Raw genomic sequence first — 16,439 nt, forward strand, 5'->3', positions numbered from 1 at the left:
GCATGATGGAGATTGTTTCCCAGAGTGAAATACATGTCTGTTGCATTAGCTGGCAAAACATCCCAAATCAAACAAACATTTAAAATGCATCTATGCCTTCTGAAATTGGCTCATTTAAAAGAGTTCAAAAGAGAAACAGGATAGCAAGGATGGGGGTGTGTAGGGAAAGGGTTTTGTTTCTTTGGATTTCAATTTTTTAATTTGTGTCAATTTCCACATCGCTGTAGGTAATCACGTGCCCTAAACCAAGCCTCCTGTTGCAGAAATGAGCCATGGCACTCTGGTGCAAGTCTGGCTGTCATGGTGGACTTGGATCAGATAGCTGTTCTGACAGTCTCCAGACCCCACTGTTTCCATCACGCCTGGGGAGCAGGGGAATTTTTGAGTTGACATATCAAAAACCCAGCGCAGAAAATCTGTTCCTCAAAATGTGTTGCATGTCTGTATTTGCACAATGCAAGCATGAATACTTTAAGTAAGAGCAGAAAGAGACAAACATAGCTATGCGATCAAAGAACTCAAGGTGGCTGTCAGGATTTGGTTTGGTGGCTTTTTTCATTTAAAGAAAGTATTGGAGCAACTCCTTGCATGTTCAGTTAATTTGCTGTCAGCTCCAAGGAATGATTTCCTTCAAAATTTTGAGTGCTTTTCAGCTGATAACAACTGATAGTAAAATAAAGTCCCTTAAATTCACAGCTGCCAAGTCTGAGACTGATCACTGCACCAAATATTAAGAACACGCTAATGATTTAAATGATTTTTTGAAAAATATTATTAAGGAAAAACATGCCATCTGCAATCAGAATAGCTTAAAGTCCAAACTGTCAGATAAAGAAAATAAATACATAAAAATAACTACAGACATCCAGCAATTCTTGTAAATCCAACCATAAAATGTTCCAACAATAACAGTCTGCTTCTAGCAGCTGTGGATTTGGGATGTTATTTGTCCAATTTGTAATTTATCTTAATGGCAGCTATTGCACATTGCAGTTATTGTGTACCTTTTGTGGCTAATGGTGAGCAAGCAATGCAAATTCTTTAGCGAAGTGACCTCTGTTCTCCTCACGATGTGATGCATTGAGCCTTGTGCAGTGATTCCACATGCTTAACCTTGGCTGATCTGGAAACACTTGAGTATGTTTCCAAATGCAAACCCCAGAGTCACTCCCTGTATGGTAACATCCCACCTGCACACAAGGGCCACGGGATCACTTGGAAAAAAGACTTTAAATGCCCCTCAGAGAGTAATTACTCACTGTATCAACACTGAACAGCTCTAATTTTTAACTTTGGGGAGGAGGAGCTGGAAAATGTGATAGCATGGCCTTTAATTTAATGATGGATTGCAGTGAACATCCTGCATTTTAATTTGATATGCTTCTTGGGTAGCTTTGGTACAGTTGTGCTCAAAAGTTTGCATACTCTGAGAGAAATTGTTAAACATTGGCATTTATTTGGAAAATATGACTGATAATGCAAAATTTTTTTTCTTATTTAAGGATAGTGGTCACATGAAGTCATTTATTATCACATAGTTGTTTGACTCCTTTTTAAATCATAATAACTGAAATCACCCAAACAGCCCTGATCAAAAGTTCACATATCCTTGAATGTTTGGCCACATTATAAACACACAGGTTGACACACACAGGTTTAAATGACTATTAAAGGGAAGTTCCCACACCTGTGACTCATTGTAATTGTAATTAGTGTCTGTGCATAAATAGTCAGTGAGTTTCTCAGCTCATGAGGTGATGCACTGACTTGGCTGGATACTGCACCATGGGGAATACAAAAGAACTGCCAATGGACCTGCGTACTAAGGTAGTTGAACTTTATAAAGCAGGAAAAGGATATAGAAAGATATCTAAACACTTGAAAATGCCAGTCAGTACTGTTCAAACCCTGATAAAGAGGTGGAAAATAAGAGGTTCTATTGATACTAAGTCACGGTCAGGTAGACCAAGAAAGATTTCACCCACTACTGCCAGAAGAATTGTTCGGGATGCAAAGACGTTGAGAGAAATACAGGCTGCTCTGGAAAAAAATGGTGTTGTTGTTTCAAGGAGCACAATAAGGAGGTACTTGAACACAAATGACCTGCATGGTCAAGTTGCCAGAAGAAAGCCGTTACTGCGCCCATGCCAGAAAAAGGCCCGCTTACAGTACGCCAGACAACACCTAGACAAGCCTCACAGCTTCTGGAGCACAGTCATTTGGAGTAATGAGACCAAAATTGAACTTTATAGTCACAACCATAAACGCTATGTTTGGAGAGGAGTCAACAAGGCCTATGGTGAAAAGTACACCATCCCCACTGTAAAGCATGGTGGTGGATCTCTTATGTTTTGGGGCTGTGTGAGCTCCAGTGGCACAGGGAAGTTAGTCAAAATTGATGGCAAGATGAATGCAGCATGTTATCAGAAAATACTGGCAGACAATTTGCATTCTACAGCACAGAAGCTGCACATGGGACGCTCTTGGATATTCCAACATGACAATGATCTGAAGCACAAGGCCAAGTTGACCCTCCAATGGCTACAGCAGAAAAAGGTGAAGGTTCTGGAGTGGCCATCACAGTCTCCTGACCTCAACATCATTGAGCCACTTTGGGGAGAACTCAAACGTGCAGCCTAAAAATTTACAGGAACTGGGGGCATTTTGCCAAGAAGAATGGGCAGCTATACCACCTGAGAGAATTAAGGACCTCATGCACAATTATTACAAAAGACTGCATGCCATCATTGATGCTAAAGGGGGCAATTAAGAGCTAAAGGTATGCAAACTTTTGAACAGGGATTATTTCCTCATTTTCTTCATTGTCATGTTTTGTATGATGATTGTGCCATTCTGTTATACCTTACATATGAACTTGAGTCCTATAAGAAATAAAATACACGTGTTTTGCCTTCTCACTCATGTTTTCTTTAAAAAATGGTACACATCTTGCAAATTCTCCCAAGGTATGCAAACTTTTGAGCACAACTGTATTTCCATGTACATACATTGTTGGATTGACATAAAGTTGTTTTGGAAAAATGTATTAAAAGGCATTAGGGTAGATTATGGAAGGCAGTTACAACAGGATTTCCAAGAAAATTCATGGCCGTTGGTATGCTTGTAGATATGAGAAAAGACCACTTGACTCACTGGAGGTGAGTGCATGGTCCCTACATACAGCCCCCATTCTCCTTGCATGTGTTTCACTCAGTATTTATTTCCTAAGCTTTCATTTCCTGTACATTACAGTTCACAACTTTCACAGCAATAGTTGGCTGACTCAGCACTGCAGCAGGCAGAAAGTAGTCTTCTTTAGGCTTTGTTCAGGGCTTTGTATTCTAATGTTTTAGTTTCATTAAGCCAGGGAAACATTGGCATCACAAGACAATGATTTCACAAGTTGCAGTGATATTTGTCAGACTGTTTTTCACAAATATGGTTGAAACAAAATACTGGTAAGAAACTTTATATTGCTTCAGTATAGACATAACTCTAATATTGTGACTGGGATAAAATATCACTGAATTCCACTGAATTTAAAGGTGGTGCAAGGCCAATAATCAGGTCACGTCAGTGTTAGTGAAACCAGCAGAAAGGAGGGGGAAATGAGAAAGGTAGCATTCTGTCTTTGTTCCTATGCATAATTCCTGACAAACTCCTCTCTTGTCCCACAAATGACACATACTATACAATTGTAATCAGTGTCAACCAGAACTCTTACTGGGACTGAGCAGCTAAGATGCACGAGAGACGCTCTCTTTTTAAAACTATTCTTGTTTTGGGTCAAAGGGCAACCTGTTACCCAGCCAAGCTAACTTGATATCCAGCAAACGTCTCTTCAGTTGCTCCATTTGGCAGGGTGGCCATTGGGGGATGTTGGGCTGTGCTGGTAGCCGCAAGGGGTGCAGACAGGCGAGGCTCAGGTGTGTGGAAGTCTGGAAGCCCTTAGCCTTCTGCCACATGTTTTTCTCCTTTTCCTACCACTCTGACAGGCCCTGCTTTCCATCACACCTGCCTTTGATACCATTTTATTCACATGAACCTAGTGCACAAGGGTGAGAGACAGAGGGACCTCCCTTTGTGCTGCCGAGGGTACAGTATACCCCTCACTGTTAACAGTGCAGTGGCCTGAATTGTTCAATTTAACCCACTGACCAATATTTTGTAAGATGTACTAAACATGAAATCACCAGTGATGGAAGGGACTCTGTGGATAAGAATCAGTAACTGTTTGTGACAGTAATGTTACCTACACTTGTAAGGCCTGATTTAAATTCTGTTCAAAATGCCTTAATGCCCGTTTTCATTAAATTTCCAGATATACATGTGGATAGTTTTTTTGCAGGCTCCACTGAGCCTTTACTGAAAAATCCATATTCTAAAGGTGTGAATATACTTTGGCGGAAGTGGGGAAATCTGCAACATTTTAATATGGTCAGAACATACATGATGTCTTTACCTCCAGGTCAGGTTCTTCCAAAATCACTTCCAAATGAAAATAAAGCAGGTTTGACTGAGTTTTGTTCCCCCCCAGTGACTCCTGCTGGTGTTAACAGGCCTCTCAGCTTCCACACTCAAATATCAAATATGAAAACATGAACTCAATGCTTTTTGGCACTGTTCTTATCACAAAAAGGGTCACATACGCTGCTTATAGAAGCCACCCCCCCCCCAACAGCTTCTATATTACAGATAATTTCCTGGGGGAAACACCACACCATGGTATTTATTTATTATTTCCCAGAAAATGGGTAAATCTTGGGTCAGTGCTGATGCCATCAACGGGAAGATAGTGGCAGCATGACTAGTTCTATGGTGATGGATGGAAAAAAATACACTGCATAGTCTACATATAGACTGATTCATATATTTTCGCTGTAGACAGTAAGAGCATTAAATAGGAAATGGGTCCAATTAAATGGCGGCTTAAAATCATATGTTAAACAATATATTCTTCCTTTGGTAAACTCTACCAGTGGCTGCACAGTACTACAGGCAACTCATAGATTGGTATTTGCCCGGCTTGAATTTGAAATAACTTGCAAGGTTTATAAGAGGACTGATATTAAATGGAAAAGACTAGATGCATTTATTCTCCTCGCTTTGGTTGCAACACACAGACTTTTTGAACTGTGCTGTAATCTGTTTGTATTGCAGTCGTGGAGGAAACTGAACTGACTGACTCAGTTCAGAATCATTGGAAGACAACATATGCAGTATACCTTAGACATATGAAACATATCTGAAACCCAGACACAAGTTTTGTCCCCTTGAATCCAGCTATTTAAGAAATATGTGAAACTCTCTCCAGTGGCCACTGGAGTAGTGTAGTTGAACTTACAGCAAGTTAATGCAGTGTATGCTGTAGCACCTCACATATAGCTATATACAAAAGGCTGGATACTGCCCCAGGTCCAACATGATGTTGAGCAGATCTAGAGTTTGCTGATTGCAGATAATGGCAAAAATGTGTGCAGGCGAATGTGGTTAATATAGCCTCCTTTAATATCTGACCCACTTTATATCGTTGTCACATTTTTTTAAAGAAAGGAAAAAAGACCCGCCTACCACAGGTTTATGTGTTAAATGAACTCTGTTGATATCTCAGCATGTTTGATGACAGCAAGCTTTGGCCTCTGATGAAAATGGGGGCATTAATGGTTTCGTCTGTAGCCCAGTGTTTCTTTCAGAGTTGTGACAAAATGGTACAAAAACAATGTCCTGGGTACACCGCAGTGACGGAGAGGTCTGCATAGTAAGGGTTCTGTTGTAACCAGATCCCTCCAGATGGCTGCCTCTACACGCACCACCACTGACCACACATTTGCATTTCTCCCAAGACTGTGCAGCAAAAGAAATAACCATCCCATTTAATATTCCGATGAGTGTAAACAGGATTCTTCATTGCTTAACGGTCAATGTATTACTGAATAATTCTACAGGACTGAAATATTTGTCAAGAGTGTACTGTTTCATTGTGTGCAATGTAAATCATGTTAATGTGTATGTATTTTTAGATTAATTAAGTGCATTGCTTACAAACTATTAATATTTTTTTCTGAAGATACCTGGGCACCTATTGTCGTGTACTGAGTATGATGGCTGGAACTACCACTGAGTACACTTAAGTCATGTCCGTGGTTATGATCTCTTTGTTTTTTTTTTTTTACTTAGCCATCTATAGAATGTGCTGACTACACAACAAGCTAAAATATGGCCCAGACTGTAGCCCAACTTGTACTGGCCTCAAATGATGATGTTTGCTTGTTTTATTTGGCGGGTCTTATTTCCATAGTAATAGAGACACTAAGGCTAAGAAGTTACATTGCTGATCATACCCAAAGTTGGAGTCTGAGGTATTATCATTTTTGTTTCATTTATAAAGAATACATTTCTAAAGAATAAATAAAAAGACCAATTTTCAGTTGCACATACATAGCCAACATTGCTGTCATGGCTAACAGTTTGTCACAAATTTGTCAGACTCTGGGAACAACCACTCTTCTTTTCCTTCAAATAAATATAATTTGAATTTCTACATATTTACCCTTGGCTTATGGATTATGTTCTTGCAAACTAAATTCTACTGAGCAGTCATCTTTTTTGGTTAAGGCTAACTACTGCATTTATCAGCTAGCGGTTAGCGTTATTCAAGTTGACTTGGCAACTTTGAGATCACAGCCACAAGGATACTATGTAGCTATTTGTGCTGTATTTACCCAGGCTAAATACAGCACAAGTTACACAAACCATTTTGATTCAGCAACTATAGGCGTATTATTGTCTCTTGTGTAGTTGCAGACATTGGCAATTTTGACTGTGCTGGTAACAGATTCATCTTTGTGTATCTTTCATTGATTACTCATACAGTAAAATATAGTGCCATGCCAGGGAGTGTGCATACCCATTGTAAAATATTTCACTGCAAACACAGAAGATAAAGAAAATATGTAATGGTGGCCACAGTAAGAAATGTAATGTGGTTACAGCCCTGAGTAGGAGCCTTAACATTTAATATAAATGCAGCAGGACATTTTGAATTCATTAGTTCTATATTAATGATTCATTGATTCCATATTGATGATTTATCAACATAATTTATTCTGGCATTAGTAGTGTATAATCTTGTAGTTTCATGGTTTCCTTCTACTGTTTTCCTATCTACAGAGTATTCCAGTACAAATTCAGATTTTCTGAAGTCCACTAGGTTTGTAGTGTACTTATCTGGACCAGTTTGTGGGGGAGTGAAAATAACATTGATTTGTTTGAAGTAGACAGTTTGAATTATTGCACCTGGTGTAGTCGTTTTTGGAGTTCTGCTTGTCCATTGCTAGTCTGTGGTTCATTTCACTCTTTGTTTGAAAAGCAGGGGCAGGATTATATGGAAGTTTCATTTGGATTGGCATTCCTTAGCTTTAATGGCTCGATAATATTCCATGACCTGTGCAGTGGGATGTAAAATCAGTCTCATTGTTAACACTTTACCAAATATGCAGTTGTTTAAAGGCACCTTAGGTTGTTCTGTGAGATGACAAAACTTTGCATCAGGTATTTGTAAAGCTGCATTGGCATTGGCTGCTAATGGACCAATGATATGATGATGTTTGTTACATGAAAACCTACTGAATTTTTCAGCAATTAAAATTAATTTCACTTAGATTAGATTTCAGTTAGATTTATATTTTTTCAGGGCAGTTGATCAGTTTAAAAATTCCTTGAGAACAGCGCTTTAATTCAGTTGTGGATATGAAGTTTTCTCCCAGATTAGTAATATAAAAGTCATTGTACACATTTACTAATTTCAATTTTCAAATCTGGTTTTATTAGAAGTCTTTAGAGAATTTGCTATTTCACAACCACATTCATTCAGGTCAATGGACTCAAGGACAAGGACTCAAACACAATGTCAAATGGCCATCACAAACATACATCAAAAAGTTTTACCTTTTAGCACATTTCTTCCAACACCCCCGATGTGCCTGTGACAGGTTTACAACTCTTTAAACAACTGCAATACTTTAGCCCATCTGGACACTTTTTTTAATAACAGGAAATGTGGTCAAAGTGCATTGCAATATTTATGTTTATTGCTCAGCTCTCAATGTATAGTTTCAAAACAGGAGATGGGTGGTGCAAAGGGCAAAGCCTCACAATTATGTTCCCCTGAAAACTCTCTTACAGATCTATATCTATTTGAAAGAGAGAGAGAGAGAGAGAGAGAGAGAGAGAGCATGGCATGGAAATCTGAAAAATGTTGGACTGAACTCTGTGGAATTTCATCTACTTTTTTTTATGGCAAAGTTAAGCATGCACAATTGTTCAGAGCTTTACAGTCCTGAGCTAGGAACATGTCATAAAGCTTCATATCCAGAATTAAATCTCTGTCTTGTTACATACCAGAGGTCTGTTGTTTTCAGTTCATAAATGTGGCAAAATGCTGCTGAGGACTCCATAATATTTTTGGTGTTGTATCTAAACATTCTTTCCCGCTGACCTAAAATACCATTGACGTTTTTAAACAAACAACTGAGGAATTCTGAGTTATGAAACAATTATTGTAGAATTATTACCAGATTTTCAAACTGTTTTATGTTATTTTCATGTCTCCACATGTTGCCATTGTTCATTGCTGAGCAAATATGTCTTTTCAACCTGTCCTATGTATTCACACCTGATGAAGCATGGTAAGTATATGATGGTACTCAAAAGACAAGGGATTTTATTGAAATGATCCTTGGTTAAACTATGAACATTAAAGGATGAATATATGTCTAGTTTTAAATCGCCACTTATCACAATAATGTCATCTGTGCAGTTGGAAAAACACACAAATCTCAAGTCTGCATCTATAGGAGGGGCACATTAGCGGTAGGCCAGAGGTTTAATAGCATACTCACAAACATGACAGACACTTTCATGGACCATTGACCCATCAATCACAGATCTCAAATTACCGGCATGTGATGTGCCACTGCATCTGTCCTTTTTTTGCTGTCTCACACGTACGTTTATCATCTCACAGAAACAGTCAATAATAATCATTTTAAAAACATTTACTAGGATTATGAGGAGAGTATTCTCATTTACTCAGCTTATGTCAGTGGAAGCGTGTCTGATAAGCAAGGCTATCAGCAAAGTAACCACAAGACCCCCGAACTCCTGTTGATTAACTGATGGGTTGACCAGCTGCCCCCCTTAGCACAGACAATAATTCTGAATTCCCCCTGTGTCCAGCCCAGAGTCAAGCAGGTGGAAACACTAATTCAGACAGAAGTGCCCCATGAATACAGTAAATCAGACCTGTCCGCATTATTATTACCTCTGGAATCTGTTAGAGACAACAGTCGGTCATAAAAAATCCAGCTTTGAAGAACCCATCGCTTCGGAAATGCCTCAAAGAGTTCCATGATGCTGAAATCGGTCAACCCCACCCCTTCCCCCACTACCCCCCACTCCCCACACCCCAATAGATTCTAAGGCCAGTAAAACACAGTCAGGGGCCATGCTGAGATTGCAACCACAAAGGATGTTCCTTACAGCTGGCCATATGTTGACTTTTTTCAAATAAAAGATGTCCTTTTGAACTTACTAAATTCAATATTCCTCTAATGCACTGTTGTGCATGTGTGTCTGTGTGTGTGTCTGTGTGGCTTTAAACACTTGGACTTTATTTTACACTTTTCACTGGAAGCATGGTCACAGCTTGAGTTCTCTGAGCAATAGCGTTCACCTGCTATCCATCACCCTGAATGGAATTTATATAGAAAAAAAGGAGAACTCAAGACATTAGCTCATAAACCACTCCTAAGGACTTTATTGAAATAGTTGAGTGAACTTTGTTGATTTCATAGTCAGAATTAGCAGCTGGTTGCACAGTCACCCAGACAATTTTAGACAAGGCCACTTGTGGGGAAATGGTGAAGGTTCTGATAAAGGGTATGTGCATCTGGATGGATTTTAAGACTGAAAGAAACAATGTTACAACTGCATCTCGCTTTCTCCCAGCCAGGTCTTTAGACAAACTCTATAACTTTGCCGACTGTGCTGGCCTGCACTTGATCTTCGGGCTCAACGCCTTGCACCGCAATCCTGACTACTCATGGAATGGCTCCAGTGCACTCAGCTTGCTCAAGTACAGTGCCGGCAAGAAATACAACATCTCTTGGGAGCTGGGGAATGGTGAGTTTGGCCGGCCAGCCAAGAGAGAACATCACCGACATGTTGCACATGACCTTGGTCCAGTATGCAATGGGCAGACCCAACTTGAAATCATTTTCATTATTTGATAATGTTAATTCACAAAGTTACTTGTTGCGGGTTCTTTTTTGTTGTATTGTTTTAGAGACTCAGATATGCTCTAACTGCATAGTTACCTGTGGAATGTGAATGTCATGCATTGAGATGCAATATTCATGTTTTTACAATTAGTCTTGGCAAACACATGGAATAGCCTAAAGACTTATTGTGGCATCAAACGTTATTTACTGTGTAGAAAGTCACATTACTGTTGCCATAGTCTTTACATTACTGCACTGAAGCAGGGCCGCAGTTTTCTTCATGCTGCTCCTAGTATACAGTTCCCACAGCCAGGTCATAATAGTGTAAGCAGATCTTCCATCTGCCTTTTCAAATCATGAATTTCCTCAAGGCCTGAGTGAGGTTTCTTATTCCATAATTGTGGATAAAAGAGGTGACTCCCCATTGCCTTGATTTTGGACGACTGTTAAAGGTTTTATTACACATGACACAATATGCAGTGCACTGTATCTCAGGCCAATACTTCCACTGAGACATGCCAAATCCTTGTTTGAAAATACAAAGTGGAAATGCCATTTGGAAATTGTATATTTGCAGTAATTTGGAAAATAGCAATCGTTTAAATTAAACTAACCAAGAACAAATTACCAAATTGAATTTAGAACAGGCTTGCGAAGGAACAATAAGGATTTATAGGATCTGAATAAACAGGCCAAATAAGATTAACTAAGAACATGCTCAGTGCCTTAGCGTTCAGGGATCTCTTGCCAATTGACACGCTGTTGTAACGGTTGCCAGTTTTTGTCTTTAGATGAAACATGGTTACAGTGAGGATTATATTCACCTCATGGCAAATTTCTGGAGTTAGGGGTTGACATTTTCCTTGTCTCAGCTAAACAGACAGTCACTAGCCAGCCACACAAGTCCTGCAGTGCAGGGTTTAGCGAAATCTCCTGATGTTTCTCTTGCCAGCAGTACTGCAGCAAATTCCTTTTGGTGGGTTATTCGTTGGGAATACTAGGCTTTACAATCTGGTATTGAGCGAGTATCCCAGTGGATTTCAAGGGGCCTCCTGTTCAGTGCAGTCCTCTGGCATGGACTCTCTCCTCAGCATTACTAATGATTGCCCAATTATCTCATGCCTTCATGTTCCCTCGGCCCTGCCGGACTCTCCGCCTCTGCTCTTAAAGTGGCCCTTCTCCCCCTTCTCCCGCCAGAGCCCAACAGTTACCGCACCATGGTGGCGCGCACCCTCAACAGCAGCCAGCTGGCACAGGACTACATCCAGCTGCGGACGCTGCTGCAGTCAGTGCGTTTCTACAGCCGCGCTAGCCTCTATGGGCCCAACATCGGACGCCCCCGGAAAAACGCCATCCTGCTGCTAGAGGGGTGAGTGTGACTGGAAATTAGGGAGCTGGGGGTGTGTGGATGACAGCTTACAATGTTCCTGTGAACTCACTGGAAGATCATTCCCATCACGGCCACCTTGCCTTGGTAACTATCCAAATAAAGGCTATTCTCGCATTAAATACAATCTGACGTTTGAGGATTGGATGTAAATTCAGCTGGATGCAGTATATCAATGTCTGCAAATGCAAACATATAAGTATAATAACTGAAGCAAAACAGAGGCCTTTGACAGTGACAGTGATAGGCCTTTCACAGAGGAATTGGAAATGGATGTAAAATACTGAATAAATGCAAGCTGAATTCATTGTAGGAATGTCTGGTATCTTCAAGTGATCAATCTCAGTAGGAGATGGGGAAAATCATTTCTGCCCTCCTGCAAAACTGCTCTCACCTAAAAGCGGAAACTATATTTAAACAGTCACAGGAACCAAACACCATAAGAATAGTGCCAAAACCCTGCGGCTTCTATTCCCATTACTTAGCATAATGCAGCTGGCTAAGGTGAACCTATTAAACATAATCTCACTTGGGCCTTCTGCTGCTTGAACTGGAAACTTACAGGATACTGTGTCTGAGTAATCACATCTGTATGTTGAATGACAATGAAGCACTTACAAATAGATCTGTCACCTTTTAAAACTGGTGTACATGTGTTCACCCTGACTGCTCCCACATCGAGCCTGTCAGTCTGTGTCATTAGTATTCTCACATTACATTACATGCATTTACCAGACGCTCTTATCCACAGCGATCCACCACCACAAGAGAAGAAAAGTGTACCTATCCAGGTTATACAAATAACAGTCAGAAATCAGGCTAACAATAATTATGTCACATATGCCTCCCAGAACAGTTTGGGAATTTTGGTATTTTGATACTGATATGGATAGAAAATTAAAACTGTATCATAATCACTTAGGTTTGATTGAGCTGTTAACTAAGTACTGACCTTTATTTTATCTCTACATTTTAGCTGCCATAAATTTAATACATTTGAGGAATGTGCTACTATAAAGATTCAAAATATTTTTGTTCATGTTGTACCCTGAGCAAATTTGACTGTCTCAAAAAAAGCTTTGCAGTGTTTTTAAAAGAACTGGGCAATTACTTGGCTGGACTGAACAGGCAATTTATTATAGACTGTCCATCTTTACTGGTTAATTGATATTACTACCATATTTAAGGGGTTCACATGAGTAACTTATAGAAACCTTTTTATTTGTATGCATGTTAGAACAAACATATTCCCTGCAACCAGACATGTGCTTGGCAAAGGACAAAAAAGCAGGAAAATATACAGAGCGTAGAGCACGTTGTGGCTGCGTCTTCACCCCCCCCTACACACACACACACTGACATTTCATACCTTTTCACTAGGGGCACAAGTTTGCTCCATAGTGCTGGTCCAGATTCTGTCCTTACAATCATGTAGGATCAAACCGATGGCGGCTCTACTATAGCATATGAATGGTAAGGTATGACCCATGACAAGAATTAATTTGGAAAAAAATGTAATTTATTTGTATATTTTATATTAACTCAGCAGAAGCAACATGCAACATGCAACTTTTCCATTCAAAAGAAGGCCTCAAAAAACAAATACGTGGCAGGACTTTTACTTTCTGAAGCCGAGGTGTCCACCCCTGCTAATAATAAACAAAATTGCAACATGTTTTGTAGAAACTTTTAACCCTTTTGCGCGGACGGTCACACCGGTGCGATTAGCCGTTTAGCACATATGCTGAAACCGGTGCGACTAGAAAACTAGATTGGAAAAAATCTAGCTAATTTTAGCTTTGAAGAAACAGCGATTTAACATTAAAAAATATCACTCCCTTTCATGTACATGTTCTGGAATGACAATAAAAACATCCTTAATGGCAACCGCAAATCCACGTTTCGGTGCCTGGATTCCAGTTGTTTCTGCGAATTGCAGTGATCCATTTGCTTCTCTTTTCTTTAGCTTTCGGCAGTCTGTAAAAAGAGAGCCCCGATTTCTTGTTGAATCTATTTGTACAGGCAATCGCACAACAGCTCTTTCCCATTTTAGATGTGTTTTCGCGGCATTCATGCTGAACGTTAACGCTGTCTATCTGCCAATCAGTGGGTATAACCAGCAGTGACTCCGCCTACTTTGATGTCACGTGCATAACCTCTATATGTAGCCTGGCAGCTCATACCTGCCCCCCCCCGTTCCCCCCCCCCCACTTTCTGTTTTTTTTAACGGATCTGCATGATTCACGTGGGTCACATTTTCAGGTCGGACAATCCGGAATTCCAGATTAATCCGGAAAAATCACATCCCTGCATCCTTGCCTGTAACCCATATAGGTAACAAAGGACTAGCAGGTGATACTTGTTTAGTGATGTCAAATCCAGATCACCTCAGTCAACTAATTAAACAAGCTCAGCCAGAATGAAAAACAGCAAAAAATGGTGACTGTTCAGAGACAGCTTTGAGAAACACAGGTGTATTTTTGCATATCATGTCTTTTTCATTTTACAAGAAACAGATACTTCACAGAGAACCCTCCATGTGTTTTATGAGGTACACAAAACAGAAAACAACAACTACACAAGTGTTACAGTTGTAATTACCAGGAATGGTGTCAATACTAGTACACTTAAGGATCTCAAACATACATTTGTAATAGGCATCTGGTCAGGTATAAAAGTTCATTTTGGGGTTGTTTTTATTGCAGGTTTGTGCATTTTGTTTTGACAATGTTGTATGTATTTCTTTTTGAATGACTGGCTGATAAGTGTTACAAATGCTGTGTTGAAAGCTATTGGTGGCATGCCTCATATTGCCATGGAACTTGGGTGGGGAATTAGCCTCCAGATCATGAACAGTTTTACCCAACACAAGAATATCTGAAGAAGAAAGACAGACATGTTTAAACTAATCAGTACATACAAATTTACAAATTTTGCTAAGAACATTAAGAGAGACAATATTAAATCTAAGAATACTTCAAGACTTCAGGTGCATTTCCACAGGCAACTAACAGCTCATCCAGTGTTCAAAATGGCTTTATTGTTGTCATTTTACCTGCTGGACTAATGCAGATGACCAGTTTTTCACTGATAAGAGGTCTATCTCCTAGGGAGGCAAGGGTAGCCTGCACTTGGACAGAAGCAGCCTAGGTTCCCAGGATTCCTGCTCCACTCCAGACAGGAGGAGCTTGTCTCTCGGGGAGCAGACCGTTAATCTCGGGGTGCAGGCACCATTTACATGCCCTGTCAGCTGGATAAAGTGTCACTTGATTTATAGTGTGACAGAGCAATATTCCACCTGCAAACCGAAAATATCCCCATCTCCGCTCCTCCTGCTGCTACATGGTTGGCCATCTGAGAATTTCACTAACACCATCGGTGGATTGCCTGCATAGTAGCCTTATCTTGCCAGATTTTTCAATGTGCTCATCACCTCAAAGGTTAGGGGGAATTCAGTCTTCCAACACAGAGAGGTACATACTCACTGGTGTTCAATACAGAGATCTGCAGTGTTGGAAAAACCAAAGTTTTGAAGGAATGAAACAAAACTAGCACCCGCACCCCCTTTGGCTTCATCACTCTGGCAGTACTCCATGAGATAGTCAACACCATTACTTCACTGATGTGGTGATGTTGGACCACATATACAATATACAAGCCTAAGTATACACCAGTATGATTTAGGGGAGGGAAGCACAACTTTATGACACCTCACGGGCAACAGCTTTAATGCTACTCTTTTGAGGTAACAGAACTTCTGGGGAACGTGTTGCTGTAAAATGAGTTCAATAAAAGAGGTTGAAAGGGTTTCAAGTCAACACTATTTTGTTTAATACTGCCAGTTCGTCCTTGCTGTGCAAGTCCCACATTGCTTTGATTTGCACAAATCTGCTGAATTCATTCCTTACTTGTCTTGCACAATAACATGTACTGAGACCAAGGGCGATGCAAGGGTGCCATGGGACGGCAGGGCTCAGTTGGTCATGAGTGGGCAGATGTTGCGACTGAACTTGTGGGCAGGCATGCAGAGACTTTTGCAGATGCCCCACCCCAATCCAAGTCCCCTGAGTTCTTAAGTCCTTTCTGACACTGTGAGAAAACAAAGGGGTCAGGAAGGCACAGGGGTCAGGTATGCTAAGCATGATGGACAGATGGAAGTATAGACCGGTTTCAAATGTGAATATGGGTCAAACTTCACTGAGCTGTGTTTCCATATGGTCCAGTCTGTCCATCTGCTGTGTCACAGCTTTTAATGTATGCATCATTTCTTTCCTCTTTCCGGTAAAAATAGTGCCTCAGCAGAGCCAGTAGAACATGGACCTTGAGAATGTAATAGTATTAGTGTCCTCTGATCACTAATTGTCCTGACAATGATCACAGAGGACTCTGTTGAGGGGTTGCTTCACAAATCTCAAAAGGTAATGGAATAACTGGGCATTTTTGGTGTTCAATGACCACTTCTCTGAATAGGCACATGGAATTAAGCTTCAGCGGAGAAGCATGTTTAAGATGCAACTGCAGTCTCATCTGGACTAAAATCTGACCAAGTTGATGATACATGCCTTGTACATTGAGCTGCAGGGTCACTCCGGTTCCGTAAGCCATGGATTGTGCTCCTGGAACTGCCGCTCACTTGTATATGTAGCCCTCCTGGTACAGTTTAGGGAAAGGTGACGGAAGCAAAGAGACACGTGGAAGCAGATGTATGGCGATGCAGGGAGGGCATGTCTTGAAGAAAGGTTTAATGAGGAGCAGAAAGAGTTAGTCAATGA

The 16,439-nt window shown here is 40.4% G+C and overlaps 1 protein-coding gene across 1 annotated transcript in view; it reads left to right on the forward strand.

Annotated features, from left to right (window-relative positions):
- The window catches only part of hpse2 (heparanase 2), a 106,916-nt gene that overhangs the window by 37,917 nt on the left and 52,560 nt on the right, over positions 1–16,439 (forward strand). The window contains exons 4-5 of the mRNA XM_036547350.1: positions 10,009–10,182; positions 11,478–11,649. Coding sequence (XP_036403243.1) covers positions 10,009–10,182; positions 11,478–11,649 — 346 coding nt within the window. The remainder of the gene's footprint in view (positions 1–10,008; positions 10,183–11,477; positions 11,650–16,439) is intronic.

The sequence above is a fragment of the Megalops cyprinoides genome, chromosome 15 (genome assembly GCF_013368585.1).
Source record: "Megalops cyprinoides isolate fMegCyp1 chromosome 15, fMegCyp1.pri, whole genome shotgun sequence".
Taxonomy (NCBI): Eukaryota; Metazoa; Chordata; class Actinopteri; order Elopiformes; family Megalopidae; genus Megalops; species Megalops cyprinoides.